The 15,119-nt window shown below is 38.8% G+C and overlaps 3 protein-coding genes and 1 long non-coding RNA gene across 12 annotated transcripts; 2 read left to right on the top strand and 2 right to left on the bottom strand.

The window, feature by feature from the left end:
• The first annotated feature begins 2,022 nt into the window (after nucleotides 1-2,022).
• LOC117132364 lies at nucleotides 2,023-3,832 on the top strand. The gene is made up of 2 exons (XM_033286119.1): nucleotides 2,023-2,129; nucleotides 2,402-3,832. Exon 2 carries the CDS (start codon nucleotides 2,402-2,404, stop codon nucleotides 3,830-3,832), a length of 1,431 nt encoding a protein of 476 aa, XP_033142010.1. The 5' UTR covers nucleotides 2,023-2,129.
• Nucleotides 3,833-6,552: 2,720 nt separating this feature from the next.
• On the top strand, nucleotides 6,553-8,993 carry LOC103856983. Of its 7 annotated transcripts, none has more exons than XM_033288680.1 (3): nucleotides 6,600-6,673; nucleotides 6,764-6,830; nucleotides 7,575-8,993. In XM_033288680.1, exon 3 carries the CDS (start codon nucleotides 7,586-7,588, stop codon nucleotides 8,786-8,788), a length of 1,203 nt encoding a protein of 400 aa, XP_033144571.1. In that variant the 5' UTR covers nucleotides 6,600-6,673; nucleotides 6,764-6,830; nucleotides 7,575-7,585; the 3' UTR covers nucleotides 8,789-8,993. The 7 variants fall into 7 exon arrangements, with proteins under 7 accessions (XP_009132377.2, XP_033144571.1, XP_009132378.2 ...); XM_033288679.1 differs by lacking the exons at nucleotides 6,600-6,673; nucleotides 6,764-6,830 and adding exons at nucleotides 6,904-7,085; nucleotides 7,120-7,169 and having other exon boundaries at nucleotides 7,573-8,993; XM_009134129.3 differs by lacking the exon at nucleotides 6,764-6,830 and having other exon boundaries at nucleotides 6,553-6,673.
• Nucleotides 7,176-7,766, bottom strand: LOC117132980. Its single transcript, XR_004456777.1, has 2 exons — nucleotides 7,548-7,766; nucleotides 7,176-7,502 (listed from the first exon to the last, which is right to left on the bottom strand). It is a non-coding gene; the product is annotated as an uncharacterized LOC117132980 (long non-coding RNA).
• Nucleotides 8,994-9,762: 769 nt separating the features above from the next.
• LOC103856982 (heterogeneous nuclear ribonucleoprotein 1) lies at nucleotides 9,763-14,414 on the bottom strand. Of its 3 annotated transcripts, XM_009134126.3 has the most exons (6): nucleotides 14,344-14,414; nucleotides 12,123-12,203; nucleotides 11,941-12,029; nucleotides 11,602-11,842; nucleotides 10,286-11,351; nucleotides 9,763-10,180 (listed from the first exon to the last, which is right to left on the bottom strand). In XM_009134126.3, the coding sequence occupies exons 4-6, from the start codon at nucleotides 11,821-11,823 to the stop codon at nucleotides 10,167-10,169; spliced, it is 1,302 nt and encodes a 433-aa protein (XP_009132374.1). In that variant the 5' UTR covers nucleotides 11,824-11,842; nucleotides 11,941-12,029; nucleotides 12,123-12,203; nucleotides 14,344-14,414; the 3' UTR covers nucleotides 9,763-10,166. The 3 variants fall into 3 exon arrangements, with proteins under 3 accessions (XP_009132374.1, XP_033144566.1, XP_009132375.1); XM_033288675.1 differs by lacking the exon at nucleotides 14,344-14,414 and having other exon boundaries at nucleotides 11,602-11,864; nucleotides 12,123-12,205; XM_009134127.3 differs by lacking the exon at nucleotides 14,344-14,414 and having other exon boundaries at nucleotides 11,970-12,029.
• Between the last annotated feature and the right edge of the window lie 705 nt (nucleotides 14,415-15,119).

Here is a 15,119-nt window from a genome sequence, read left to right as displayed (position 1 = left end):
CTACGCGAGCAAGACACTGGATGAAGCTCAATGTAGGTATGCCACCACAGAGAAGGAACTCCTGGCCATCGTCTATGCTTTTGAGAAGTTCTGATCATATCTGGTTGGGTCTAAAGTGATAGTCCACACGGATCATGCAGCTCTCAAGTACCTGCTCACGAAAAAAGATGCCAAACCGCGGCTCCTGAGATGGATTCTCCTCCTTCAGGAATTTGACCTGGAAATAAGAGACAAAAAAGGGGTAGAAAATGGAGTAGCGGACCACCTTTCCAGAATGAAAATAAACGATGATACAGTGATTGACGAAGAACAACCAGTGGAACACGTCAGTGCGATTGGTCTTTGCTACACGGAACAACCAATGCGCATAGAAACAGCTTGTTCTTCGCAACTAGAACCGTTTGTGGCAACAATCCAGAAGCAATATCCTGATCTACCGTGGTTTGCTGAGATTGCAAATTTCTTAGCTGCTGAAAAGGAGCCTCAGAAGTTCACGGGGAACGAGAAGAGGAAATTCTTAAGAGAGGCAAGGCACTACTTCTGGGATGAGCCTTATCTATACCGACAATGCAAGGATGGGATCTTCAGACGATGTGTTCCGGAAGCTGAAATTCCAGGGATCCTACACCACTGCCACGGATCTTCCTACGCTGGACATTTCGCCACATTCAAAACAGTCTCCAAAATTCTCCAAGCGGGATTCTGGTGGCCAACAATGTTCAGAGATGCTCACGCTTTCATATCCAGATGCAATGCATGCCAGCGAATGGGCAGTATCAGCAAAAGGAATGAGATGCCCCAGAACTACATATTGGAAGTTGAGGTGTTCGATTGCTGGGGGATAGATTTTATGGGACCTTTCCCACCTTCTCACAAAAACGAGTACATCCTGGTTGCAGTCGACTATGTCTCCAAGTGGGTAGAAGCAATTGCTAGTCCGACCAACGACGCACGAGTTGTAACCAAGATGTTCACCTCCATCATCTTTCCAAGATTTGGAGTACCTAGAGTGGTTATCAGCGATGGTGGAACTCACTTCATCAACAGAGTGTTCCAAGGATTACTGATCAAGAACGGCGTGAAACACAAGGTTGCAACCGCCTATCATCCTCAAACGAGTGGCCAAGTGGAAATTTCCAACAGAGAGATCAAGAACATTCTGCAGAAAACAGTCAATACCACGCGTAAGGACTGGTCCATCAAGCTTGACGACGCTCTCTGGGCCTACAGAACAGCCTATAAGACCCCATTAGGGACCACTCCCTATCATCTGGTCTATGGCAAGGCATGTCACCTACCTGTGGAGCTAGAGTATAAGGCAGCTTGGGCTGTTAAGCTGCTTAACTTCGATATCAAACCTGCTAAGGAGAGGCGAACAATTCAGATCCATGAGTTGGAAGAGATTAGGCATCTGGCCTATGAGAGCTCCAAAATCTACAAAGAAAAAACCAAGGCATTCCATGACAAACGAATCATCAGCAGAAGCTTTGCTCCGAATGATCAGGTCTTACTATTCAACTCAAGGATTAAGCTGTTCCCTGGAAAGCTAAAATCCAGATGGTCAGGACCTTTCACCATCAAGGAGGTTCGCCCCTATGGAGCTGTCGTGTTGCTGGACACAAGAGGAGGAGAATTTGTTGTTAATGGGCAGCGCCTCAAGCCTTACCTTGCTGATACAACAATCGCTGAAGGTGTAGAAATACCCTTAAGTGATCCCCTTCAAGCCTAATCGGCTCACAAAAGTCAAGCTAGTGACTGAAAAGAAGCGCTTGGTGGGAGGCAACCCACTGGTGAGTGTAAATATTTCTTTTATTTCTAAAAAAAAAAAAAAAAAAAACTAACTTGCAGGAAGAAAATCGAGCACTTCTCAGCAGAACACTCCGGCGTTTGTTCCACTGATTGTTCCCAGGTAAGTGCTCGAACAAAAAAAAAAAAAAAGAGGAAAAGGGAAATGGCCTATTTAAGGCCCACTAACTTTACCACCCCCCTTATATCTAGAGCCGCAAACCAAACTCACCGAACCCTAAATCGAAAACTCTCATTTCATATTCTTCTTCATCGATTTTGCTCTAATCTCTTGGATCCTCTAGAGATCGGTTTGGTTTTGCAGGAACAACAATCCAATCAAGGTAACCGCTCAGATCCCCTTCCCCTTCGCGCATCCAAAACGCGGTTTGGAAGTGTCTCCTTGAATCCTCCTTACCTATTGCTTAGCGATTGCTTCTTAGATTGTAGCTATATCTTTTGCGTTCTTGAGTAATTGCGATTGTGTTGGGAATTGATGGAAGTTGTAGGTTGTTAGAAATTGATGGACTTGGGCAAAATTGAGAGATTGGAATGTCCCATCGTTTCTGAACAACCGTTGAGCATGGCTAATTTGGAAATTGACTTTGTTTTGCAGATGCCTCCAAGAACAAGGAACCCTAAAGCACTCAAGGCCTCTCGCGGAGCAGCCACGCCTTCTCACTCCGCGAACGTCCCTTCCTCCTACCCATGGCCGAACAAGGCTGAGGGTCAACCGATCAACATCAATGACCCACTACTCCTTGACTACAATTGTGAGGGGTGGGACAAGGAGTCCGCAGCAAGATACAACAGGCTTCTCGCAGCAGAGATCCTGCCCACACGATTTGCTCACGCGGAGACCTTAGCTGCTCTTGGTCTCGAGTCTGATGTGTTCGAGACGCTCGATGTCATGGGCCTCGCTCCTCTCTGCTACCAAGCCCAAGTTCTCTATCCAGATTTGGTTCGGCAATTGCTCGCAACAGCTCAGATTACTTACCAGAACCCAACTGCGCCAACATACGAGAACTGCTACTTCTCCTTCATGGCTGACGGCAAGTTCTGCTCCATCTCTCTCCACGATCTAAACGAACTACTCGAGATCGCAGACACGCCAAGAGAGGTCTCAGTTGACAAAAAGTTCGCGCCAGCAAACGCCTTTTGGGATCTCATTGCGACAGGGAAGTTCACTTCTCGCAAGGCTTATCAGTCACAAATCCGAAACCCCACTCTGCGTATCATTGCCAAGATCGTCTCGAACATCCTATTCGCAAAGGAACACACCTCCAAGGTCACAAACGGAGAGCTGCAGGTTCTATACACCGGCCTCGAGGATGAGATCCGTAGAGACAGAGTCATACCGATACAGACTGTGAAAACAAACCCTGGATTCCTTCTCATCACGATGCTCTCTGAGCGCAAGGATTCCATGGTCCGAACGGAAGACAAGAAAGATCGCTGCGGCAGTGTTCTCACACCCTTGTTCAAACGCTTCAACATCGACCTGGATTCCTACACGGTTGTTCCTGAGCTTGAGTACATTGACACCGCCTATTTGATCACGTGCCACATCCTGCGCGACGAAAGCACATACAAGTTCACAGACAAGGACGGGATCACTCTCTACTGCAAGCTCCCTCTTCCAGGGTTAACAGATTTCACAACCTTGGATAACATAGTGTTCTTGCCAAACGCAGAACACTTGTGCGTCGACCCCCGAGCGCCAATTCCAGATGAGAATGCGGCAGGGGATGATGTGGAGGACATAACTCCACCTGCTGATGGTGCTTACGACCTAGAGGACCTCACGGATGTTACAGATGACCACGCCTACAGACGTTGGATGGTGGACTCCCAGAAGAAAAACAACAGCCTCATGAAGAGGATCCTCAGAGCACTCACTGGAGGCTGCATCAGAGGTCAGGATGAGCACACGACGCAAGGAACAAGGCGCCCAGGCAAAGAACCAGCGGGCACTTCAGCTAGAGAAGAGAGACTTCCGAGGAACCGGAGAACAGCCGGCCACTCCAGCAGCGGCGATTCAGACTGAGTCCAAACGGACTATTCCTATTCCCTTGTTTTATCCATCTGAACTATTTATTTCCCTGCTATTTGTTTTTGGTTTGGTGTGTTTTAGCCTTCTCCGATTTATTTTCACAACCAGGGATGGTGTGAAGTAAGTCTGGGGGAGAAACTCTGTACGATTTCCATGTTTTTATTGAGTCAGTCCCTAGGATCGAGTCAGTCCAGTCAAACTTATTGTGGTAATCAGGACCTTATTTTGTGATGATTTCTTAACCACCTCGTGCTTTAACCTTCTTATTCAGTGACCTTAGCAGTGATGAAAGACCCACACATGGACCTGGAACACCCTGTATTATCTCATTTGACACTCCAGAAGTTCTCCACCGATCAGGTTACACTGGGTAGACTCAACTCCACTATATCTGAACCTAATCTGGACTTTAATTCTTCTTGTTATGAGTACTAGATCAGGGAAACGAGACCTATACTCAGGACTTCTTATCCTTTTTATCCATTTTGCTGTTCCTGAGTAGCTAGCTCATCTTTAGCTAGTTCCCACCTTGTACCTTAGCCTTCGTTCCAACTTCAGGCATTTGTTTCTCAGTGTTATATGTGCAGATATGTGCAAAAAGGTTGGAGAGGAAAGGATCAACGCAGCCTTTACTCGTTACTGCTGCAGAAATTCAATCAGAAAGGAGAACAAGCAGATCAAGGGACCAACTGCTCCATGACCAATGAATCGTGCAAGTATAGCAGAATGATGCGAATCAGATCCACCAGTGGCCTTCTCAAAATCACATGCTACCTCCTTCTTCGTCACCTCATCTCTACTTTCATGCCGTTTGAAAAAAAAAAAAAAAAAAAAAAAAAAAAATTTAATTACCTTTCGTTTTTGGCATTTGACGATGGAGAAGGAGATGAGTTCGAGGGAACATGAACCACTGGGAAAGCCAAGAAGGAGTTCAGGCTAATTTTCGGAGAACATAGAAGGGGGCAAGCAGAGCAGTCTGATGACTGTTCCAGAACAGAGAGCAACCGTTCGAAAGAGAGCGAAAACGAGTAGAGGCTGTGGACATCAATGGATCCGTTCTCTCTTGCCATTTTGTGCGATATCCTGCATCCTCTAAGAAATCGGTAACCCCTAAACACTCTCAACTCCACCATTAAAAAGCTTGTTCCATACCTAGACCGTCCACCCTGAGTAGCGCCCATGACAAGAAGCTCACGAAAATTCTAATTGAACAAATGGAGTTTGGTCTCGAAAGTGTCGCTTTTTCAGGTCAAGATGTAGAGTAAGGAGCCGATCTGTGAACAGCGATCAGGGGTTTCCAGTAAGTGTGTGTGGTTCTAATCTACTGCTTGTATGGTTCAGAGATTTGTGGTAAGAGTATGGTTGCTGAGAATAAGCGAGTTCCCACACTTTCAAACTTTTCTCCTGTTCTTGATACTTGCCTTGTTCGAGGACAAACAAGGATCTAAGTCTGGGGGAATTGATATATGGTGTTTTTCACATCATTGTATAGGTGTTTTTGTATTGATTCGAGTCCATAATCCGAGTCGGTCTAGTCCTTTTGATCTTTTACAGGTCTGGAGTTGGTAGAAGAATGAAGAGAGCATGCTTGAAGAGAAGCTGTCCTTTTGGAGCATTTTGCGGAGAACACTCAAGACGAACAGTCCCGAGACTGTTCTCTAGCAGAACAAGCAGACGGAGTGATCCCGAGGTTGTTCCCGACAAATAAGGAAGCTTCTATTTTCGGGAATTAAGGCCTTGTTGCCCTAATTTCTTTTCTACCTATTGGCGCCTCCATATAAAGACGCCATCTATCCTATTTTATTTCTTACGCTAGTTTTTACAAGAGAACTATTAGCTTTTGCGATCTGCAACTTGTAAGGGAGAAGAATCCATTCTCTCATAGAGAAGACCTTCTGAACCCTTGTTTACTACTCTATTTATTATACAATTTCATTCAGTAGCTATGTGTTTGATTGCTTGCATCATGATTGAGTAGTGATCCAGCTCGCCTAGGGTTTTTAGGGTGTTGAAATATGAGCTAAACATAGATAAGCTATTCTTGATTATTCTTCATCCATACTATTCTTAAAGCTTCCATTAATCTGATCACTTGATGTTAGATCCTAAGTTTATCGCCTAGCTAACCGCTTAGGAGGTAGCTTGACATGTATTGAATGAGCTTAGTATCCCTAATCAGCGAAAGTAGATATTAGGGTAGTAAGTGAACTGATCGGACCTGACCTCTAAGGCTTGCAGTCGTTTCTCATCTCAACGACAGTTAGATGATGGGACCGACCAGCAAAGAGATCACCACCACGACAGTGGGGTGTTCCAGCTGAGTGATCCGAGTTCTAGAAAGCACTGCACCGCGCTTGAATAATTGTTTGGCTCTCGCTCAATATCCAATGAAATACCCTAGGCTAGCTTCTTGTTAAATTGAATCAATCTCTAGTTTACTTGTTTTCCGCGTCACCAATTGAATTGAAAACCATTTTCTTCTTAGCTTGATATTGAGATTTATAAGAGTAAAGTGTAGACTGGTCCTCTGGATTGAATCTAAAGTACTATAATCACAACTGTTAACTTGGCAGTAGCAAAGATTCATATTTAGTGTATCAGTGGGACTTAGAATCACTTGATAATTGACATGCTTTGCTAGAAACTGACGAGTGGGCCCAAAAGAAGTGAAAACGCTCTCTAGTCTCTGCTATCTTTTATTCTTTTTAATAATTTAACATTGGCGGATAATATTTGGCAAATTACAAAACCAGCAGCAACACAGCAAGACTCCACACCATTAAGGCTTTTGCCAGCCAAAAGCTCACAACAGCTTTCCTTCTTCCAAACAGCTCCGTAAGCCTTTACGATCTTCTTTATTTTTTTATTTAACGGTCTCATAGAAAAGCTTTTAAACTTTCAATCTACTTTTTTTGTTATTCACAGCCGAAACAGTTGAATTTTGTGACTATGACCCCACTACTTTCTTTAGTGGTCCGCCATTGAAGTGAATGTGCCAAAACCCTAACCTTCTCTCTCTCTCTCTCTCTATAAATTTCTCGCAGCCGACGACCCCTAAAGTTCCAATCTTTCTTTTTCAACGGTTTTGCATTTAAAGTCTCTGTTTTGAAAACTGTTGTGTTTGTTTCCAACTTTCTTAAGTGAACTCACATGCTTGCTTGCTTGTTGTTCATCTTCTTACACGAGTACAACTACGAGTTTGTCCTTTTTACTCTCTCCTTTTTCTCTGTTTTAAAACTTTAAAGTTTCTTTTTTGGGTTTCTCTGTTTAGACAAATCAGCTGCCTTCTCTTCTTACCTAGTTGTGGATCAGAGCTCGGTTCTGGATTTAAGACAAGTTTTTTTTGAAGTAATCACACCTTCTTTGTTTGTGTTGAGTGGGAGCTGTGACATAGTTTTGAATTTTTGCTCTCTTGTCTGATTGGAACAAGCAAAACAGTTTGAAACTTTCAGTTAGGTCGTCCGTTGTTGTCACTAAGATAAAAGTCTATTCCTTTATTTATTGAACCCTCTCATGGATTATTTGACTTGGTTTAGAGTTTGAATTGAAATTAAGACTCCTACTTAAACATATCTCTAGTTAGGTCTTACGTTGTTGTCTCAACTTGATCTGTGGATTTTGGCTATGTTGATTCTTGATGGGGTCCTTCTCTATGTGTTCAATTCTTATAGCCGTTGAGTCTGTTAGACACAGTTAAGCAAATCACAACTTTTTTTGGCCTTTTATGTTTTTGCAGGATCGTTTCTTATGGACTCCCCACAATCAGTTGTTTCACCATTCAAGACTGGTGAGTCCGAGAATGACAACTCAGCTTCTGTGCAGAGCTCTAGAAACCAATCAAACAGCATCAAATCCAATGGAAAAGATTCCATCAGCTGCGGCCAACAAGAACTTGTTGGTGGTACTCTTGAGGTTTATGTGCATCAAGCAAGAGACATCCACAACATCTGTATCTACCACAAGCAAGACGTGTACGCCAAGCTTTGCCTCACAAGTCATCCTGAAAAGTCTGTCTCCACCAAGATCATCAACGGAGGTGGGAGGAATCCTGTTTTTGATGACAAAGTGAAGCTTGACGTCAGGGCTTTGGACGCTTCCCTCAAGTGTGAGATTTACATGATGAGTAGGGTGAAGAATTATCTTGAAGACCAGCTTCTTGGTTTTACTTTGGTTCCTATGTCTGAACTGCTCTTCAAGAATGGGAAACTTGAGAAAGAGTTCTCTCTTTCTTCCACTGATCTGTACCATTCTCCTGCTGGTTTTGTTCAGTTGTCTCTCTCCTACAATGGTTCCTACCCTGAAGTGATGGCTTTTCCCTCATCTGTTTCTGGTGATGATCAAAGTGGCAAGAATCAAGAAGGGTCTGAATCAGTTCCGGATGAGTTGGAGAAGATAGAGTTTCCTGATCCTAATGTTGCAAATGAAAACGAGAAGATGGTTTCTGAGTATTTTGAGATGTCCTCTTCCACTATTGAGTCAGAAACTTCAGACAGCTTGGTTACTTCTGATACTGAGAAACATGTAATGAAGCAAGATTCACCTGAGAGCAGCAATGCAACAAATGGAGACGCTTCTCCTCACGCTTCAGCTCACTCAGCCACAGAAACACCAAACCATGAGCATCTCTCTCTTGTGAACTCCAAAGCGGATTCTCAGGAGGAGTCAGAGAGTGAGGCTTCAGCTGAGACATCTGAGGAGAAGATTGTGAGACCCATCATCAGTGTGAGGAAGGTTGAGACAGAGTCAAAGGTGGTGCAGCAGGATATAGTGGACATGTACATGAAAAGCATGCAACAGTTTACTGATTCACTGGCTAAGATGAAGCTTCCTCTGGACATTGATAGCCCAGCAAAGTCAGAGGATTCAAGCTCTGATGTTTCTCAGAAGCTGCCAACACCAAAGAGCAAGAATGGATCTCGTGTGTTCTACGGAAGCAGGGCTTTCTTCTGAGCATCTCTTTTACCAAGTTCAGAGGCAAGAAAGACTAATCTCCTAATGATGTAATTTTATAATGTTACTCTTTGATGTTGAAACTCCCATGCTTTAGTTGATGTGAAGTTATTATTATGTATCACTAGCCTTTGTACTATTAGAACTATGCTCGCATTATGTGAACTTATGCTGCCTAATCATGTTTGTTTTTTTCTTCCTGAAATGCTGATCTTTTAACATCCACAAGAATCTCTGAAGCTTAGTGATTAATGCTAAGATTGCTTAATTATTTGGACAATCATCATGTGTTGTGATTGTCACTCTCTGGACCCATTTTTTCTGTGTGACCATCAAGAGGAGATCCCATAGGGGGGGGGGGGGGGGGGGGGGGAGAGAGGCAAATGGTCCAATGATTCAGCTTTCTGAAAACAAATGGTTGCATGTTCTTTGGTTAGTTGAAGTGTCTCTTTCATAGGATTTTTAAAAGATGCTTTTTTTTTGTCTTTGCACTATTGTGGTAAAAATAATAAAGGGATCCAACTGTAATAGTGGTAAGGATTTTAAGATTATCACAGGGTAACAGTGAATGAAAATGGTTTTCACTAACTACTTTCTCTAACATTTTCTTTGTGTTTTGTAGCTAGCTAGCAAAGTAGCAAGCATCAGAGGGGAACTTGGATAACTTCATTGGCTTTGGTGAATTTGCAGTTTGCAAATATATATATAGTATTTAGATAACATTTGACAGACTCTTTGTTACTGGGACCTGTGTGTCAGCGTGTATCTAGTGTCTACTGCATGTTATCAAACTTTTTATTTGTTTATCAACTTTTTTCTTAGAAAAATTCGTCTATTCTGTTTATCTTTAGTTTATTTCCTAATCGAGTATGGAAAACTACTGTTTACTTACCTGAAAAAAATATCTAAAAGTAAAAAGAGTTTTCATAAATTTTCTTCCACAAATAAGAAATTTAAAATTTGACAAAAAAAAATTAAAAGAAAATATATCTCATTGATGGAATATGCAACAAAATAGTCATATTCTTACAACATATTTTCCCCACACTAAATGTAAACGAAATATTCATGAACAATTCCATTGGAAAATAAGAAGAAAACAAAAAGTAAAATTACAAAACAGAGCACAGAAGAACCCTGAAGAATCTTGATCGAAAAGTCCACGATCTTTGTTTGGTTATTTCTATAAAAAAAAGGCTTTTGAGAAGAACACTGAAAGCAAAGCTTCACTCATTCATGTTGTTGTATCTTTTACTGCTGCTACAATCTTATCTTTATATAAGAACACAAAAACTGTTATCAACAAAGTTGGTTTCCTTTGTCACAAGAACCTCTTCAAACTCTGCAATGTATATCTGTTGCTTTCAATTTTGATAACCTATGCCTCAATACCTAAAGAAAACACAGATCAAAACATTATTACAATCTTAATCAAATGTATCAAAGTCAACAAAAGAAAGTCTTATGAGAACCAGGAAACTTATAAGTGTTGTTTACCTCTATTAGTTTGTCTATTTCCAACATTGTAACCTTCTGAGTCATTTGCGGATGGGTCTGAGCCTACATTGTCAATATCATAACCGTAAGAGAAAGCGTCTATCTCCTGAGAAGACTGTGGCGGTAGCTGCTGCTGCTGTTGCCGCCACATTGAGTCACTGTAAACCGAACCGCCTCTGTACAAGTTTCCTATAGAACCTTCAAAAGGGGAAGCGGAAAGTCCAGAGCCTGTCTCAAAGTTTCTTCCATAACCATTGTTATCATTACCAACAGCAGAAGAAGGAAGTCCCCAGTTCCCTCTGTTGTTTCCACTAGACACATTTAAGTTCCATCCGGGTCCTGCATTGTCAGTTCTGTTCCCCCACAAGTCTATGTTGCTAGAACTGTAATGAGACTCGGTTCTGTTCTGTCCAATTGGAGAGGTGTAACGGTTTGGAGAAGCGTTGCTGAAGTAAGGGTTGTTAGGGAACCGGTTAAACGTTATCCCATCATAGCTTGGATTCAAGTTCAAGTTCAACTCATGATTCAATCTACCACTACCAATAACAGGACTAAACCGACCACCAACAGAGCCTCCTAGATTGTTGTAATAACCAGAACCGGGAGCAAAGTTGTTGAAGTAGCTATTATTAACAGACATCCTATTAGACCCACCTCCATAGATGCCACCATAACCAGCACCATGAAGCGGGCTTCGGATGTTCGAAACCGGCGAAACCTCCTTAGGGACAGCTCTTTTGACCTCAACTAGCTTCCCATTGAGCTCATGGAAGGTCTTGTGGAGAACTCTATCAACAGCATCATCAGAGTCAAATGTGATAAAGCCAAACCCTCTTGGCCTCTGCGTGTTGTGGTCATACATCACCACAACATCAGCAATTGTACCAAACTGATCAAAGTAGCTCTTGAACTCCGTTTCTGTAATGCTAGACGGTAAACCTCCTACAAAGATCTTCTTTGTCCTGTTGCCACCACCATGGAGAGGTGACATAAGGTGTATAGGACTAGTGTGTCGTTTCATCACCTGTTGATGATCATCTCGTGGCACAGCCTTCTTCGCCTCAACCTGGAAAAAACAAACGCCATGAAACCGTCACACTATGGGACGTTTACAGAATTAAGGAAATAGTGTCTCGCGCAACCTATCAGTATTCATATATTTATGGATTTATTTATGCAAATGCTTTACAATTATTCAGTTTGACCTATCGTAGAATTTGAGTTGCTACACTTCGTACAGTCTAATGTGCATTTCATAGAAGATTCTCATAAGATCTGAGCTTTTTCTATGGACAAGAAAGTTAAAAAGAAGGTACCGTGCGGCCATCGATGATGTGTTTCTCCAAGATGACTCTCTCTGCAACGTTGGGATCAGCAAAGACGATGAATCCGAAGCCACGTGCACGTCCCGTGGCACGGTCTCTCATGATCACAGCTTCAACGACATCTCCATAGTTGGTGAAATACTCTCTTAGCCTTTCTTCATCTGTGTCCCATGATATCCCACCAATGAAGAGCTTCCCTAGATCCGATTCCATCTCTCTTAGCTCCTCCTGCCTATACACAATCCAAACAACAACTTCAATCGCAAGAGTCGTCTCGGATGAAACTGAAAAAAAAAAAAAAAAAAAAAAAAGCAAAGACGTGGAACATACTTTTGTTGTCTGAAAATCTAAGACGGTACCTGATCTTGTTGTATTTGTTCTTGTCCTGATCAAATGGTGAAATTGGATGTTCTTGAAATCTGAAAAAAAATGCATCATCATCATCAGAATCATAAAACCAAAAAACCCAGAAAGAAAGAATTTAAACTTTTAGAAAAAGAAGAAAGAATCACCATTAATGGAGAAGACCCAGATGAGGAAATGTGAATAGAGAGAAACAGAGGATGTTTTGTTCATTCATCCTTTTAAGAACACTAGATTTTTTAACCGCGCTACGCGCGGATAAGATATTATATGTATTTCTCAATTCTAAAAAAATATAATGTATAATACTGTATTACATTATTTAAAGAATATAAAATAAGACTATATAACATAAATATATTTTTTAAATTTTCTTTGTGGAAATCATTATGTTGTTTGATTGTTGTACTTGATTCACATATTTGCATAGTTATTTGTGATAGATGAATAACTATATTTTTATTATCAGTAAATAATATATATTTATTATATAATATAAGAAAAATAAAATTATATTCTTCTAAAACAAACTTGTCTGATGTAGGGACTCGGTTATAGACATATCATATTCAAATGAGACATTTTACAGTTATCAATCTTCTTAACAGTCAAGAAACAAATCTGAATATCAAAACAATATCTCATACGATCTCTTTGTGGAATAACTGCTATGAAGAAATTGAATTTAGGCATCAAAAAGGACTGAAAATGGATGTGCATATGTGTTATCTAAGTCAGTTTTACAAAGTACTATTCATAATTCATATATCATTTATGTTCATCCTATTTTTTGTCCATATTTTCTTAAACATCTTGAAATAACTGATGCTAATTAATAATAAACTTTTGGCTGGCAAAAAAAGAGTCAAAATTGTCTAATTATTGCTTAATTTGTCTAACTGATATATATGTATTTCTCAATTCTAAAAAAATAATGTATAATATTGTATTACATTATTTAAAGAATATAAAATAAGACTACATAACATAAATATATTTTTTAAATTTTCTTTGTGGAAATCATTATGTTGTTTGATTGTAGTACTTGATTCACATATTTGCATAGATATTTGTGATAGATGAATAATTATATTTTTATTATCAGTAAATAATATATATTTATTATATAATATAAGAAAAATAAAATTATTTACTTTTTAAACAAAGTTGTCTCATGTTGGAGATTCGGTTATAGACATATAATATTCGAAGGAGACATTTTTACAGTTATCAATCTTCTTAACATTCAAGAAACAAATCTGAATATCAAAACAATATCTCATACGATCTCTTTGTGGAATAACTGCTCTGAAGAAATTGAATTTAGGCATCAAAAAGGATTGGAAATGATGTGCAGATGTGTTATCTAAGTCAGCTTTACAAAGTACTACTATTCATAGTTCATATATCATTTAAGTCCATCCTTTCTTAAACATCTTGAAATAACTGATGCTAATTAATAATACACTTTTGGCTGGCAAAAAAAATTAAATTTGTCTAATTATCGTTTAAATATTTTATTAATATTGTCTAAGAAGCTTTCAATTGATATCATAGTTTAATTTTTATTAGTTTTTTTTGTTAATTTTAAGATTTTTTGTATTTAAGATTTTTTTCCATATTAAGCTTATATTTCTTTCACATAATATATATATATATATATATATATATATGTGTCATAAAAATTACCATCAAATCAGTTTTACTTTTTTATTATTTTATTTTTAATGAAAATACACTTTTAAATAATTTAATTTAAAATAAAATTATATATTAATTTATTGTATTCTAACAATTTGATTGATTTAATTAATTTGCTTTGGTGGATAACTTAAAAAGTTTTCATATGAATCGGGGAAAGCAAGCTTATGTTGTTATATTATATTTATTTGTGTATATAGAATCTTGTGTATATAGAATCGGGGAAAGCAAGCTTATGTAAACTTACTTTTACAAAAGTCTTAACTTTGTCACGAAAACAAAAATCTATGTTTTTTCATATTTGTCAATGTTCTCACACTTTCAAAGAATATATTAGCTTAGTCACTTTCTTATTTTTTTTACAAAACAAAATATCGAAGTCTTGAAAGTTGAATCCATATTATTGTAAATGTACATAAGAGTTTGTGATTACATATTTAGTGATTCTTGTATATGTGTTCAAGAAAGTTTCAATGATTTAGCGGTATATGCTCTATATTTATGTCATACTAACCCGGGTTCTATCCTGTCCTTTGCATTTTTTTTTCATTTTTTACGAAAAAATAAATGAGATGACGTGGCAACTTCGGACTCTCTGATTGGATGATTATATATGCTGATGTGGACACTCTAAGAGGGGTTTATATCTCCCTTTTAGTATAGTATAGATCTCTTCTCTCTCTCTTTCAAATTTATTAAAAACCTTTCCTTTTGATACCTGTAAATGGTTTTCCTTAATACTCCATTAGGAAGACTTCTTTGGTAATTAATTAATAGTAGAGATTAAATAGTCTAATATTAAGGCAAAAAGATTTGAGATTTGGCTTTCTTATGGTTTAAGCATCTTTTTGAGGGGATTTGTAAGAGAGAGAGAGGGTCCTTATGAGAAATGACAGAAGATTGATGACGACTTCCTTCTTTTATAATTTTTATACAATTTTCAAGTCTATATATAAGTATATAACTGAATTCTTAGTCCCAAAAAGAAAATATAACTGAATTTTAAAATAAATAAATAAAACAAAGGCATGTTCAAGCTTAAATTGAATGCAACTGAGATAGTTGATAGTATTAAATATATTTCTCAAATATGACTAAAATATTACTATCATGGAGACCCATAATATCATGTATATGTGACCTAACTTTTCCAAATAAAATATAGAAAATTTTGAGATTTTTTATTTAATTAGCTTTTTTTTTAAATACTTTACAATATTGTTAAAGAAGACTAAGTTGTTATTCAACATTTTTCAGTTAATGTCATTTTTCATTACAAACTTTAAAAGCACGATAACTTGTTTGTTTTCATTTTTATAAACAATGTTTTTCTAACACTACATTCAATGTCATTTCCTAGAAAATGGTTTATAATCTGAGTAACCATAATTGTGAGTCAGCCATATGTAGTAATGTTTAGGTACCTTGATAGTTGATACTATATA

Source organism: Brassica rapa, chromosome A03 (assembly GCF_000309985.2).
Source record: "Brassica rapa cultivar Chiifu-401-42 chromosome A03, CAAS_Brap_v3.01, whole genome shotgun sequence".
Classification (NCBI taxonomy): Eukaryota; Viridiplantae; Streptophyta; class Magnoliopsida; order Brassicales; family Brassicaceae; genus Brassica; species Brassica rapa.
This window is presented reverse-complemented; position numbering and strand designations above follow the sequence as displayed.

Excerpts from the sequence above, each read along its gene's own strand:
- LOC117132364 (XM_033286119.1), top strand. The coding sequence starts at position 2,402 with ATGCCTCCAAGAACAAGGAACCCTAAAGCACTCAAGGCCTCTCGCGGA.
- LOC103856983 (XM_009134129.3), top strand. The coding sequence starts at position 7,586 with ATGGACTCCCCACAATCAGTTGTTTCACCATTCAAGACTGGTGAGTCC.
- LOC103856982 (XM_009134126.3), bottom strand. The coding sequence starts at position 11,823 with ATGGAATCGGATCTAGGGAAGCTCTTCATTGGTGGGATATCATGGGAC. Across the intron at positions 11,352-11,601 it reads ACATCATCGATGGCCGCACG|GTTGAGGCGAAGAAGGCTGT; the intron begins GTACCTTCTTTT and ends TGTTTTTTCCAG.